The 15753-nt window shown below is 46.3% G+C and overlaps 1 protein-coding gene across 1 annotated transcript; it reads right to left on the bottom strand.

Moving 5' to 3' along the window:
- Positions 1-2281: 2281 nt before the first annotated feature.
- On the bottom strand, positions 2282-11831 carry LOC149275471 (protein Wnt-5b-like). Its single transcript, XM_089504658.1, is given in 5 exon segments — positions 2282-2740; positions 5500-5655; positions 5658-5794; positions 10247-10494; positions 11749-11831. Coding segments are annotated over 5 exon segments (1083 nt in total).
- Between the last annotated feature and the right edge of the window lie 3922 nt (positions 11832-15753).

Genomic DNA, 15753 nt, shown 5'->3' with positions numbered 1-15753 from the left:
TTTCGTAACAAAGGGCATGTGCAACAAAGTTCACACCAGTAACCAAAGCCAGCTTTTCTGTGTCTTTGTTGTTTTTAATTTTTCAGATACAATATTTTCAAACAAACAAAGCCAAGGGTTATCTATACAATAAATGACATTTTTCAACACAATCCCCATTTCTGGGTCGCATATCCTCAAACTACGGGAGAAAGAGGGTTACAATATTTTTATTTACACGAGTCCTTTGGGTAACCACTCAGTCTCATATATATATATATATATATATATATATATATATATAATATATATTAGTGTGTGTTATGTATAAAAGGTGATCCTGGTGCAAAACGGTATAAGTGGAGCAGTCAGCATGAACATTAGTTGCCATGGTAATAACACCACTTCTACCCCCGAGACTGCTCTTTATACATAACCCCCGTTGTACGGAATAAGCATTCGTTTTTCTGTATTTGTAGCCAAACAAGAACACAAAAAAGTTAAAAATAAAAAAAGAACTTAATTGAAAATAAATATCAAACACAAATATTACAAAAGAATACCAATTGTGTGCTGAGTTACCAAAAACTGCAACGCCAGGAAAAAACGTGGCTCCACTCTTTTAATGCTTTTTGGTGTGGCAAGGAGGGGGTTAAGGGTTTTAACCAGTGGGACTACAACTCTAATAACCCTCTGGCAGCCTCTGTTTTGATAGGGTTGCATAGGTTTTGTAGGGGTTGTAGTTCACTAAATGTTCGTTTTAGCTGTGGATCAAGATGTACCTTCCAGCACTAAAGGGGTTAAGTAACTAAAAGTGCGTACGGACCATACAGATCTTGCTAATAAAACGTATAGATCGAGATTCTTTACATTAAATTTGCCCCTGTCCGCCATGCTAGGCTTAAGCATGGCCTGTATGCAAATCAACCGCTGCAGCGTAGCATGATTAATTTGCATATGGGGCTGTATAGCGATATCAGAATAGAACAGATTTTAATTCTGTTTTTCTGTCACCAGAACAAATTCCATATCAATCCAGATTTGTTTTAGGCGACTCCCTTCTGAACGTATTTAGGTCTAAGTTCCCTCGGTACATTTACAAAGTTTGGACAGCCTCCAGCTATTGTCGAACTACAACTCCCAGTATCCTCATCAAGTCCGCATCATGAGAGTTGAGATCTAACAGTCCTTATGTCTTTTTATTCCAAATGGTTTCCTTCATGCAGTTAATACACAGCGAAGAAGTGCATAGGGTTATCTTATTGCCATTGGAACCTTCGGAGCGCTCATGCTTTGTTCAAGGCGACCGAAAGGGGAAGGCACTTTTACAGTCGGGTGACCAGATCGCCCCAGGGGTGCTTATGGAAGATGTATCCTGAATTCAAAAATCATACCTGCCCCGGAAGCTGCATTGTTGCATACATCCCCGGTTAAAGACGCCTTCTTCCCAACCCTTCTAATAGGGGCATCAAGACGCAGACCCGCAGCAGGAACATATATATATATATATATATATATATATATATATATATATATATAAGTGCCGGCAATATGGTGACCCTAGCATAGAGAGATACCCTCTACCCGTTTACTAAGCATGATCATAGAAAAAGGCGAGCGGACGGTACCTAAAAGACATACAGATCAGGAAAGATGGCGATGGATGCCCAGAATGGGTTCTCACAAAGATACCCTATGGAATTATATGGTGCGACAGAGCTGTTGTTTTGCAGGAGGAGCGGAGCCGTGGCCCCCACGACAGGAGTGGCGATGTCTTTCCAGAAACGGAGACTCCCGCGCATGCTTAAAAGTCCATGAAGCCCCCATCGCCAACAATAGTCCACATGTCCGTGGCTCGGTGCTCTGGTGTTCTGAAGCCCGCAAGGCCTCCTTCCTAGGCAGGCCAGCAGATCCCCAATGCCGACGCTCATTGCATTTTGGGGTCCAATGGACAATTAACGCGGCCCGACCAATGAGCAGAGGTCCCCCACGCCTCTAACTGCAGACTTATCGTCAGCGGGGTAAAAAAAAAAAGTGCCCCGTCCTTCGCCGACTGCCCATTTCTAATAATCATTGCCTTTATTCCTTTATACAGATAAAAAAAAATATATATCTACATATATATATTTCATTTCAAATCCTATACATATAGATTTTTACCTCCCTCGCTCTCTGTGCCGGGGGGGGGGTGAGATAGGGGGGTAGAACCATAAATCTGGGTGCACAGTGGAGGGGAGGGAGTCGGGAGGGCAGCAGTTTGGGGGGCCCGCGTTAGTAGAAGGTGCTCGGGTCAGGCGCCGCGTTACTTGCACACGTACTGGTCCACGATCTCCGTGCATTTCTTGCACTTGACGAAGCAGCACCAGTGGAACTTGCAGTGGCAGCGCTCCACCTGAACCGTCTTAAACTGGTCATAGCCGCGACCGCAACACATGAGCTCGCAGCCGTCCATGCCCTCGGACGTCTTGTTGCACAGGCGGCCCTGGGTGCCCAGCGACCCCGTGGTCTCGTTCCGCAGGCAGTAATCGGGGCTGGGGTCCAGGTACACGAGGTCTTCTGGGGTGGGGGAGTTGAAACGTTGATTGACCTGCTCCAGCTTGTTGCGCTTGTTGATGCGCATGGAGGCGGCGCTGTCGTACTTCTCCTTCAAGTATTCGCCCACCTTGCGGAAGTCGGCAAGCTGCAGCCAACAGGTCTTCAAGCTGCAGGAGCCCGACACGCCGTGGCACTTACAGGCCACGTCCGCCAGTTGGTAGACAGCCTGCGAAGAAGAAGAGCGAAACAATGAATCACCGGGACCTCTGGAAATTATAATCAGCATTAATAACCCAAATCATTGGCGTCATCATCAACAGCACAGCTCATTAACCTCATCAGTATGCTAATTACTCGGGATCATTTATCCGAGGCTGTCGGCGATATAAATATTCATCCTGCGCTTTGCCTTCCAAAGTATTTTCGTTACTCATACGATTAATTGCAACTTTCTTTCAAAAATGTATCTCATTCCTCTTACTGCTCACATGAGACCCACCGCCAGATCTGATGACGGCCATGGAGGGCCGTAGCTGGACATGGCAATGGGTAAACGGGGCAAAAAGTGGAAAATGCTCTTTGATGCCTGTTCCGATGGCTCCAAATCTAGAACTTTGCCCCAGAAATGCTACGCAGACTCCATTCTTATAGATATCATCGGGGAGCATGACACAGGTGTCTCTTGTTGACTTCATAAAGCTTTACGTATTCCGGGTTTTCTGTCTCGGGTATTACCATATTAAAGGGTCTATTCTCTTCAGGTAGGAACTCGCCAATTAGTAGACACAGAGGGAGTCTGAATTATAAGGCGGTGGGGGAGGTCCGTCCGAGAGGTCGGGTAAAGTGTGAGGAGGTCCTACCTAAAGCCCTCAAAAAGTATCATGAACTTCAAAAATACCCCAAAATAAAGGGAGATCCTCCTGAAAACTGGTGGGGAATATTGCCTGGAGGTGATTTAACATATATCTAGGTATTTATCTCTAAATATCTCCAAGATTAGATGGTAATGATAAACCATTACTCAACATTTTGGCCTTCGACAATGTATCCTTCTTGAGGAAGCCATGGGTTGGTTGAAACGTTGACCATTACAATGTACACGACTCGTAAACCTTCTCCTCTCCCAAAGAAGAGTGTTTTAGGAAACCCAAAACCTGAACAGCCACAGTAGATATGTAAAATATCCAGATGTTTGTTGCATTCTTGGATTTCATTTGGATCTAATCATATCCTCTACACTGAGAGATGAAGGTGGTGGTTGGCATGGTGGCAGCCATGGACTCCTGAAATGGGCACCACATTTACAATGTAAGCTCTTGAAACAAGGATAGTAACTCTTACGTCTCCATGATGTCAACGGTTTACCGTGTTAGAGTTCACTTGGTGAAACAGAAAAGGGAAGGGGGGGGGCTGAAAGTCAAATATTAGAAGTAACGTGGAATACCAGGTAGGAAGAGGGGGGTGGGGAGAGGAGCAGGAGGGTATGTAATGATATGGGGGGGAAGGAGGCAGCTAAAAAGAGAGGAAGTGTCAGAACAAGAGCTGAAAAACATAAACAATGAAATGTGGGTCATAAAATTCTTCTTCGGTGTGGGAAAAAGGAGGGAGGAAGGAAAATAAACAGCCCGCCACCCTTTAACTAAACTACCGGGAAGCCAACATTTGTGCTGTGAGGGAGGTGTGATAAAGGTTTACGGCTCTTTTATGGCAGCGAGCGAGTGGGGGGGGTTGGGTAGGGGATGCAACCCATAGGTGAGACTAGGTTTTATTAGCTGTATCTTCATTTATGGGAAGTAGGGGGAGGGAAGCTTGACAAAGGGACAGTGTGACCCCCATAGACTCCATTCTGTACGGCAGCCAGTTCATTAAAATGTCCAAGGAAAATGTTCGGTGAAATAACGCTAAACGTCCTAAAATGTATGTGTGAAGGATTCTACACCTTGATCGGATATCGTATTTGGGCTGATTTTCAGTGTTTTGGGGGATTTTGGGTTTATTTGGTTTGTGACCTGCGAGCTGTTAAAATTGAAGTAAGGAGTCTGCTTTCCACATACATACGAAAAATATTACCATATTTAATATCGTCACCAAAATCCGAATGATCTCGCTATTATGGATGCGCCAAAGGCATAATATATAGCCTATTTAAGCATTAATGCGGTTGTCTAATTTAATATGTTTAATGGAATTTTTTTTAAATGTATATATGTATTATTATTAAATTAATCTAGAAAAAATGGACTAATTTCCTGGGCTATTGGAAAAACATAAGTGGACGACCCCATAAGCCAATTTAGGCTAGAGCTTAGGGCCCCTCGGCAAGTGTGGGGGGCCCTTTGCAGATTTGCGCTTGTTGACTGAAGCCCCCTGTATAGTGAATTCATTCATGGTCTGTAAACTTGTAATTAATAATGATGAAATTGGATTAATTTCCTATAGTAATAGCGCTCCGAATCTGCTATATGAATAAATGTATTGAAATTTTTGGCATTGTGATCCGGCTTTGACCTTCACCCGGATGACCCTTAGCAGATATGACCCCCAAGGTGTGCAGAATACACTTAATGGGCATCTCAGGTGCCAGCGTCCCCGATACAGCAGGTTAAGGTTATTCTAGAATGATCTGCTGAGTTCAATGTTAGGTTTATAGGTGGCTACTTTGGGGGGCTACTATGAAGGACTGACGTGCTTAGCGTTGAGAGGGTGAAGACCTTCAAAGTAACTCTGAATTAACTTAAAGTTACTAAATTCATCTGAAAAGCTACCAAATGGATGGAGAACAGAGGGCTACCTGTTGTCTGGAGACTGTCTACCTATCGATATACCCATTAGGAGACACTTATAATTCCAGCTCTGCGTAGGTCTTCATGAACATGAATTTAAAATAACACATAAGGTCATGAAATGGTTACCCCCCAGTGACCCCAGTCCATCAATAGAACTGATGCACCCCAAAAAGAAGGCTCATATAAAACTGGGTCTTACCCTGCGCCCGGCTTCGTTATTCTGGAGGTTCATCAGCGCCCGTGCCTGTTCTTCTGAACCTTTAGGATAGTTCTTCTCTCGTTCTCGGGCGTCCACAAACTCCTTGGCAAACCGATAGCCGTATTCCACGTTGTCCCCGCAGCCGCCCCAAAAGCCAATCCCCGCGGCAGGTCCTTCGGACGCGGGGTCCGGCTGCAGCCGCACGTGGACAGCTCCCCCTCTCGGCAGGCTCGGCTGATGGCGTTGACAACCCCCGCGGCGCTGATCGCGTATGTGAAGGCCGCCTCTCTGCTGCCTGCGTCACGGAGAGAGAGGGAAACGATATAAAGACAGATCTTCCCCAAAAAATATATTATAAATAATAATAATAAATAATATTATATTCACAATGTACATTTGTAATAATGAAACTACAAAAGTTAGAGAAATAACACAAGAAATTACTGAAGTAATAAAAAAAAATTACAAAAGTGGAGTAAAAATCATCCCTTTCATTTAGGCTTTCGGGAGGTGAGACACTGAGGGCCTTCTTCAGGCGGCGTTAGACAAACAAAGCCAAAATATCCATAAATGTACAAACCCGAGACTGAAGCCTACTAAAACACTTAGTACTTAATAATGTGTCTTCCTTAATTATGAGCTGAAGGGCCGAGCGGCGTGATCCGGGACCCTCGGTAGCCGACAAAGACGGAACCCGAGCATCTCGAGGGAGCTCTGCGGATTCCCTGATGACTTTATGACGTAGGCTGTTATCAGATGAATTCGGCAGCCGATCGACCGCTACTCATCTAAACCAAACGCTCTTCAGACTGGACGTGGAATATGGTTGCTGCTGCTGAGTCCGCCAAGTTTAATTATGCATTATGCAGGGCAAGCTCAGTCCTCCTTTGCGGACGAGCTCCCTGGGATCAGCCCTTTATCTGCAATCGCGCGGTTTAGTGAATACACCTATTTCGGTTTGGATGTGGTCAACCTATATTCAATATCCATTTCGCTGCTACCTGTTGCTCCTAGTTTCCTAATCCATAAACGACGGCCCTGTAGGGTTCTTTCCCTTAGTTCTGAAATTGCTCCGGGCAGAGAAAAAACAGACCATGCAGGGAACAGGGTATTGATGCTCATCGCACCCCTACATCTGGTGGGCTAGCGTACGAGACCCCTTTACTAATTTATCTGTCATAGCAAGGGAAGGCGGTAGATTATGACATCATTTTTAGGCGAATTTAAACTCCTGACTCTGAGTCTTTAACAATTCTGCCCTTTTGTCTCTTACTATCTCTTAACTGCCCTCTTTGCCCCCCCCCATGCCTTGGGTCTCTCATCTACCGTTATCACGCTCACTAAAAGCCCACCATATCACTTTCATTACAATCAAATCATCCTAACCCAAGCAGTCCCTCTCCTAACTGTCTCATTTCATCCTCAACCGCAAAATAGATTGTAAGCTCACAAGATCAGGGCCCTCCTCTGCTTCTGTACCAATACGTCTTAACGTATGTTAAAGTTACTTGTTAAATATTTTCACATTATAATTTGCACATGGGTTTTAGACATTGGCTCCAAATTCTACGTTATCAGTTCCCACGAACTGATCGATGGTAGATAAAGCTATTTGCATATGTACTACACAAGAAGTGTGCTGATACTCGCCCCTCACCCTTCAGGGAATTCAGGTAAACCCCCCGGGGCTGCAGAATACTTTTTTTTTTTTTTTATTGTAACCAGCCCAAAAACCTGTGTCCCTCCCTACATGAGAAATAACGCCATCTGTATGTGTAAGTGTATGTTTGTAATGCAATGTTTGTTAAACACCCCATATTTAAATTGTACAGCGCTGCGGAATATGTTACCGCTTAATAAACAATAATAATAATAAGATTTGTTTTAATCCAACTGTGTAATTACCTAAATAAATAAAACAATAATAATTAATAATAATAATTAGACTTGTCTCTACATTGCCCCCATGTGTCCACCGGTGGTACTGCAGCTGAGTATCTTTAACTGTATAATCTACTATATAGGCATAGGGTGGGGTGTGTTCAGGCAGATAATCTATGCATTGAGAGATAATATGCAGGAATTTACATGGCACAGTACTGAGGACTCTAGGAGATAAGGGGTCCTTCTCCCAGGGAGTTATATGGATGAATAAACTACCTTTAAGGGTGGGTGGAGGTGGAGCTGATGGATCTGTTACAAATTCCTGTACTTTGTTTTACAACATTCTTCCACAGACTGAAATTACCCCCCTCCCCAATCTCTCTACCCCCCTGCAGTCCTGGATCATAACCCAGCAGGGGATGGGGCAGATGGCATCTGGGCAGAGGGTCAGGATCTCCCTGATCACAGTCAAAATCAACATATATACTGTGTGTGTATGTATGTATGTATAATTATATAATTCTAAAATGGAACCGTATGTATCAAATATAACAGTGATACATCTGAAGTGGAAATAATATTTAGAGCTGATGACCTCATCCTGAGCCACTGTTACATAATAGATTAACTGTTTCAATGCCAAGGTTAGCTGAAGCAGCGACTGTGGCGTTGATGGGGTTAAAGGCTCTCAGTGTGGTTTAGAAGATTAGAAATGTGGATCCTTTAACACCTTCCCTTTATTGTCCCAAACTTCAAACTCAGACAGGATCTGCAGCTTTCATTACAAGCAGAGGTTGCATTTCAAAAGGAGTCATCACAATGTGTCCTCACACCTCAAATCAAAGCCAAACATGTAAAGGAGGGCTGGGGGGTTGGGGGCTAAAGGATCTACCCCATCCCTCCTCGCCAAATTATAGCTGCCCTGAGCCACACTCCACACATTTCTGAGCATTGTGCCGGAAAAGGCATTTCCTGATACCGCGTGGGGCAGAGAAACTGCAGAACCCCCCCCCCCCCCAAATTATTTCACCCCAGCCTACTTGAACTGAACAAAGCCGATCTGCCCAGATGTACCCCACTTGCCCTTGTATACTGCCCTCTGATTCCAGTGGCTGTAACATTGTACCCCATTAACTACAAGTTATATGAATTCTTGTTCTCATGACCACAGCGCAACCCCGTGACCTAACGCATGCGCCGTTAAGATGACGTGCACCTTTTTTGAAGCTATAGTCAGCTCTCCATCTGTTGCCCCCTCCATATCAATAATCTTACCCCCCCCACCAAGGAAACATCACGTTCCTTCCAACACACTATGCCTTGGGAGCCTTTGGTGCTGAGTTTAACACAGCGCTACCTGCCCCATCGCTACCTGCCCCATCGCTGCATCGCACCTTGGAACTACCTGCCCCATCACTGCATTGCCCCACAGAGCTACCTGCCCCACAGCTGCATTGCCCCATTCCAGCTCAATGATTTACCCCATATACACATATCAGCACATCCCATCAACTACCCCCCCTGGTATTATAATACCCCATCCATTCCATCCCTACACCCCCCCAAAATAACCACTAGTCTATGCCAGGCTGTCTATGATCCCTGCAAGCCGCTCACCACGATCCTTTTTTTTTTTCCCCAACTCTACAAAATCGACATAGTCGCCAATTATCCACGTTCTACCCCGTCGTGAATAAATATCCGATGATCGGGTAACAAATTCCTCCAAACTCTGTCATTTCTGCACTTCCTGGAGAAGCGCGAGGTCATTCGACTCACAAACTTTCCTAAAGTTCAATGAAAGGGCAGGAGGTCTCCAGAGATCCAGCGCTGGTGTCCTCTGCACAAGAGGAAGGGACACGGGACACCCTGGGGTCAAAGCAGACAGAAACAGGATACCCGACCTAACCAAATACCCCCAATACACCCCCCCCAGGGGATCAGACTCACCATGTATCGTGTTCACTATATCCACAACTCCCAAAAACACTCAAAGTATCTCAAATGGCCAAATTAATGTTTCCATTTATTTATTAAGAAGGACCACTGATCAGAAATTACAGAATTGTGGGGTTTTTGTGGGGGGGATTCACCCAGATTCAATGCCAGGGATGACGCCAACACTCAACTGGTGGGTAGATAACAAGACGGCAAGGCTCCAGTTCCCTTCTGTTTGCGGAGATTTCAGATACGGGGGAATTGTCAGAAAAATTTGGGACAGGTGGTGGGTATGGAAAAAGTACGTGGAAAGTGTCCCCAATGGATGACCCGCGGCCGATATGTTTTCCTCTTAAATTAAAGGGACGCTCGAGCTACCACATGCATCTTAATGAGCGTTAATTATCGTTTGTCGGTTTATATAGAGCCATCATATTCCACGGCCAGTCGGCTTCAGCAAAAGAGCTCAGGGGTCTAATGAGACCCCCACAAGCATGTGCAGAAAGCCATCCCATTGACTTCGGTTGTGTTCTTACAGAGTACTCCATTACGCAATAATTTTCTATGAGGCTGTTATGACATCACACATATACACACCCCTTTCAGAAAATAATGTGCATTTAGATATTCTCTAAAAATGCCAAAAATAGAAGAAAACGGGTAAACTGTGACCTTACGCGTACTGTGCTTTTGTCAATGAGACCGCACTGACCTCTAACTTGGGGAGATGCTCATAGAAAGCATCGGAAATAAACGGCGATTGGCTCGCGTTTGATACATTTGGGCCGTTACCACTGTTCATTTGCATACAGTGCCACATAATGTCCCGAACTGGGCGGAGCTGACTCATGCAGAATACAGATTGCTATCCATGCCCTACATACACATCATTTAGATAACAAAGTTCGCTTAACCATTTCCTCACCTATCTGCATGACTCTGCCAAAGACGGAATTGTTGTCCACGGTGCTGCAGTTCCACCGCCTCTGCTTGAACTGGTTCTGGCACTCCTTGATCCCGGTCTTGGCCCCCTCTCCGATATACACCATGTGGTCCTGGTACAGCTGGCACAGCTTCCTCTGACCCGGGGAGAGTCCCGTCAGCTGGCTGCACAGAGGCTGCGCTCCGATGATGTACATTTCGGGCCTCTGCACAGGGTTAAGTGCCAACGACCTGCGAGACAGAAGAACGAGTGAGGAGGGCCGCATGTGGCTCTCGGTGCCCCAGACTCACACCATACAACAGCCATTGTTCGTTTTGGTAGTGGGAGTAATGGGAGTTGCAGTCCTCATAAGCTAACCCTTTGGGGTAATTAGAGTATGGGGGGTATTTTGCCCCCTGGCTACCCTGCTTCCTACACCCAGGATCTCTAGTCAATGTTTAAATCTTGATGAATCTGCCCCTTTCGTGCCCTCCGGAGAACTCTCACTTTCAAAGCCCGTCATAAAGTATCCTATCAAGAGGGTAATTGCTGGAATACAAGAGGTTAACGCGACGTATTCTGATTTCTAGATTGATATCAGACCCTTCAGGGAATTCCAGCCCACCCCCTGAGGGGTTAAAGCAGACTGATCAAAATCCCACGGAGATAAGGCAGGTGGGGGGGGGGGTTTAGACCTTAGCCTGGGGGGGTAACATGTTTACAGGTGTCACTATCTTTTAACTCCCATTATCCTCAACCAGCATATGGATTCGCTTTCCAAACCCTCTTCTTAATACTCTCCACAGTAGGGGGATATTGAAGACACTGCACAGAAAGGGTTAATTCTACCACCCTCAAAACTACCCCCCCATAAGTGTCTTACTATCTTTTATTTGTCTTTTACCTGCTTATTCTTCCTACCTGTCTATCAGTTTTCAATTTCAATTATATTTCACGAGAAAGCTTTACTGAGAGGGTGGTAGGTAAGTAGAACAGCATCCCAGCAGAAGTGGTAGAGGGTAATACAGTGAGGGGATTAAACATGCATGGGATAGGCATACGGCTCCTGAATCTAAGACGAGATCAACAAATTATTAAGGTTTGAGGCTTCTATGTTACCCCATGGGTCATCCTTAAAAGGATCCAGTCTGCAAACCTGGTCCAGACGCATCCTCCCCCCCCCCCCCGCCTTCTCCCAGTATTCCCATTATAATTGGAACGTTTGTCATTGCTTTCTCCCAGTATCCTAAATTTGGTGCAAATACCAGTATTTGCAGATTTCTACACACTTGTACCCCATCCATTACTCAGTTTCACATCCCTCTCTATTCTAATAACTCTCACTCACTATAGGTAGCTATAGATGGCACTCACACTCACATGTACACTCACATCAGTCATACCCATGAGTTCATCGCCCACCATCTCTCACATTACCCCCAGCCCAGCCTCACCCTCCGCCATCCCCAATCTACCACCCCAACCAGTATTTGCCCTCTACTCACCACCATGAGTTGGCCCCCACCAGGGGCTGCCTCCAGCAGGACAGGAGAGCAGTGATCAGCAGCAGCTGCAGGATGCCCCTCATGCTGCCCCCTGGACAGCTCGGCTCTGCGGATCTCCAGCAGCACCAGGGTCCCTGGGAGAGACAGACAGAGTGTGAGTGAAGAGAGCAGGAGGCTGAGTGCTAGGCTGCGAGTGCAGGAGGAGGGCGCTGCTCTCTGCTTCCCCCTGGCGGACAGCCCCCCGCAGGGCACCCTCCTCCTCCTCCGCTGCACTCATTAGCATTTTATTACCCTTGGAAGGGGTTCGAGAGGCTTTATCCTGGGGCAGCACTCAGTGTATTACCCCCTACGAGTGAGAAAAAAGCAAACAGAGACATAGAGGAGAGGGGAGAGGAGAAAGAGAGAGAGGGAAGAGAGAAAGAGTGGAGAGAGAGTGAGAAGAGAGAGGAAAAAAAAGGAGAGAGAGAGAGAGAAAGGGAGAGACAGGAGAGAGGGGCAGGGGAGGGAGAGACAGGAGAGAGGGGCAGGGGAGGGAGAGACAGGAGAGAGGGGCAGGGGAGGGAGAGACAGGAGAGAGGGGCAGGGGAGGGAGAGACAGGAGAGAGGGGCAGGGGAGAGAGAGAGGAGAGAGGGGCAGGGGAGAGAGAGGAGAGATGGCAGGAGAGAGACAGAGGGAGACAGACAGGGGGAAGAGAGAGAGAGTAAATAAAGAGGATAAAAGGGAGGCCATCACTGGGGTGAGATACAGGGGCACAAGAACGGCAACAGACTGCAGGAGAGAGAGGGGGCAGACTGGGGCAACAGAAAGCTAATGCAGGAACAAGATGTAGTCTGTTGTGCTAATACAGAGTAACAGAGTTCTAATACAGGAGCCAGCAGCACCCACAACCAGGTGCAGATAAACGGTTAATCGCGTCACACTATACCGCGTACCCACCGACAGTGTGCACTAAACACTAAACAGCGCACATTGTGTGGCAAGTGGGCCGCAAACACGCAGACCCTCACCCGGAGATCTGCCCACCTCCGGGGTCCGCGGGCCGGAGCCGCAGACATAGCAAAGCCAGATGTAATTAATACAAAACGAGGATGTTTATCCATAAAGCTGATTCTCCATACATTTTATTCTCTATTTAATAAAAATATACGGCGCGGTGCAACTTACCGTCCACCAGAAGGTCTCTCAGTTGCCCCCTTTATTTATTAACGAAGTACAATAGAGGTAAATGAAACGGGGCAGGGGTAACACATTCAGTCCCCGGCAGAGAAACGTACTTGGTGGTCGTCTCGCTTCCGCCTGCCGGCAGAGGCGGGCATCGGTGCCAACGAGGCATCTGAAGGCTTAGGTGTTAATTCACTAGACCGTGATGAAGAATTTACCAACTTGCCCTTGCGGCTGGAAAAAAAAAGCTGCCACTGTTTGCCCCCATATACATAGTTACTATGGCGATATGAAACTGACTTGTGACTCATTACTTAGTCAATCAGTCCCAAAGTGAATAAACACCTGAGGCCACCCTCGGTAAATGGAGCGTCTCGCATCAGCAGAGATCGGTGGAGGTCTCGCAGTCTCTGTTTACAATTGCAGTGTAATAATTTGGAGCTTTCAAATAAATGCCAAGTATCCTAAATTTCTAGGGACAGTCCTGAGATTTGACTCTAGCTGCCATGATGCCCCTGAATTCGTATGAACTAGTTGTTTGGTTCGTAAGGTGAAGGTCTAATGGGTAAGATGGTCGGTAACTGTACCGGGGGGGGCGCGCTTATCCTTTACCGTGACAACGGTAGCTAGTCAAATCTCCAAACCCGTCTCAAAATGACACCTCTAGGGTCGGGTTGCCCACTTGCCCCTGCATGGCGAGGGGTAGGACCAAAAAACCCCTCCGTCTACGTATTTTTCTATCTCCAGATACCTTTTATTGGGCCAACAGAGAAAACCAATGTAAAATGACCATAAGCTTTTGAGACCTCAGAGGTCTCTTCTTCAAACGGAGTCCTTCCTGTTGCCCCAGGGAGTGGAATCCCAACTCATTGGTCAAAGCAATCATCTGAGACAGAGATTGCTCTTCAAAGGGTAGTCCCCTGAATACAGACCCCGCGTCAATAGAAGGCCCCCACTGGGAATGTCTGGAGAGCCGAGTGGGTGTAACCCCCCCATCCTCAGGTAGGTCAACGGCAGCCCGTTCTCCTCTTGTAATGAATTTGGAGGACGCCTTCGCCTCCCTGCCGTCAGCAAACGATTTCGGCTGTCACCGGTTAGACTGCCACGGGTCCTTTTAAAGGTGCTGTCCCACTTAGATGAAACATTAACTGCACACCTTAGCAGATCTGCCCTTTAAGCCTTTAGTCTGGAGATGTAGACATTTAGCAGAACTATGAATGATGTCACGTTTAGTTTCAAAAACAAAAAAAAGGGTTAAATTCTTTCACGTAGAATCTGCCGGCAGATCGGCCCCATCCGGCCCATCCAGGTACGCTCTGAACATGGAATGTAAGCCCAGTCTTCTTCTGATGGAAACGTCAGCACCAAGAAGTTATGAGATTGGCTGAAAATCTCCTCCAAATCACCAAAATCCACCCGGATTTCCCCGGGACCCACTAAGTTCAGTGGATCCGGCAGATCCCGGCTGCTCACCAGTTGTAGTGATTTGCTTTACTTTATAATAATATAATAAATCACTTTAAATCACAGTTAAAAGGGACAATTTCCTGCCGTGACGGCTCCTCTGGAGAAGAACGCGTATTAAAGTACTTTCTGATATAAATTGTTAAAGAATGAAAAATAAACACCCCCCGCTCCTTAAGTAGTCCGACAATTCAGTGGATTTAAAGCAGCCAATCAGTGGCAGGAAAATGCTCCCATCGATATGAAAGGGAGAGCTTTCCACACATGCACACGAGGGTCTCAATAGACCCCCCCGTCTCCGGTGTTCAGCACTGAAGCTGATTGGTGCTAAGATCTCCTGCATGAAAAATTGCTGGAGGGTGGGGGCAAGGGGCAAATGCATATATGGGGGGGGGCAACATATAATATACCTCTAGATTGTAAGCTCCATTGAGCAGAGGGTTTCTGTAATCCAATTAGTAAATACTACTTCTTATGTCCTGTCTGCCCCATTGTACAGCGCTGCGGAATATGATGGCGCTATATATAAAATAATAAATAATAGATATAATAATAATTATAATTAAAGTGCGAGTATCATTTATGTGCACTGCGCTACAGAGTCTGCTATCTACCCCGGGAAACCCAGAACGGTGGGACTGTGGCCCCCAAAGGCACCGTGCACCCCTCCCCTATCAATAATCAGTGAGAGGCATGTGTATAACGCACACCTCCCTAACCGTGTCCCAGACGGGTTATTTTTGGTCCTATGCATACATTGACATGTAATGCGGATGGCGGGTGAGGCTACGTAAATGCGGTTTGGGTTTATTTATTATATTTTTGGTATAAATGACATTTTCTATTCTACTAGCAGCCCAGCTGCAGTCTCGTCGTGGCGGCTGTTTGTGAAGCAGGCCGGTCCGTCACAGCGTTTAGCCTCTGTTTATTTGAATTGATCTTCTCCCGCCCCGGTGGATACCTGAGCCATAAGACCCTCACCTGGTCGGCAGATGTGTATGTTTGGAGAATCGCTGTTCTGCCCGATTTGTCATTCTGACAAATGAGGGGGCAGACGCAACCAGCAGGGCGCCAGATACTTAGTATTAAACTAGAATGCCGTTATGTGGTGTGTATTTACTGAAATACATTTTTTTGCATTATTATTTCTTTTAATTACATGCTGTCAGTGTAAATGAACTCAGTAACCAGCATAGATCAGCTGTTGTTGGGTATAATTCCCATGGAGGCATTTTAATGCCACCTAAAATAGTTGGACCCCCTAGGACCCCCCATGTGAATGAATGAGCCATTTCATCTCCACCTCATTTAACTCACACTCAAAATATCAAGGATCTCTTTAACACAGGGCAAAAGGGACGGCTGGCTTTACTAAGGGG

Source organism: Sceloporus occidentalis, unplaced genomic scaffold (assembly GCF_023333645.1).
Source record: "Sceloporus occidentalis isolate IW3139 unplaced genomic scaffold, rSceOcc1.0.p SCAF_284, whole genome shotgun sequence".
Taxonomy (NCBI): Eukaryota; Metazoa; Chordata; class Lepidosauria; order Squamata; family Phrynosomatidae; genus Sceloporus; species Sceloporus occidentalis.
Note: the sequence above shows the minus strand (reverse complement) of the source record. Positions and strands in the feature narration are given on the sequence as shown.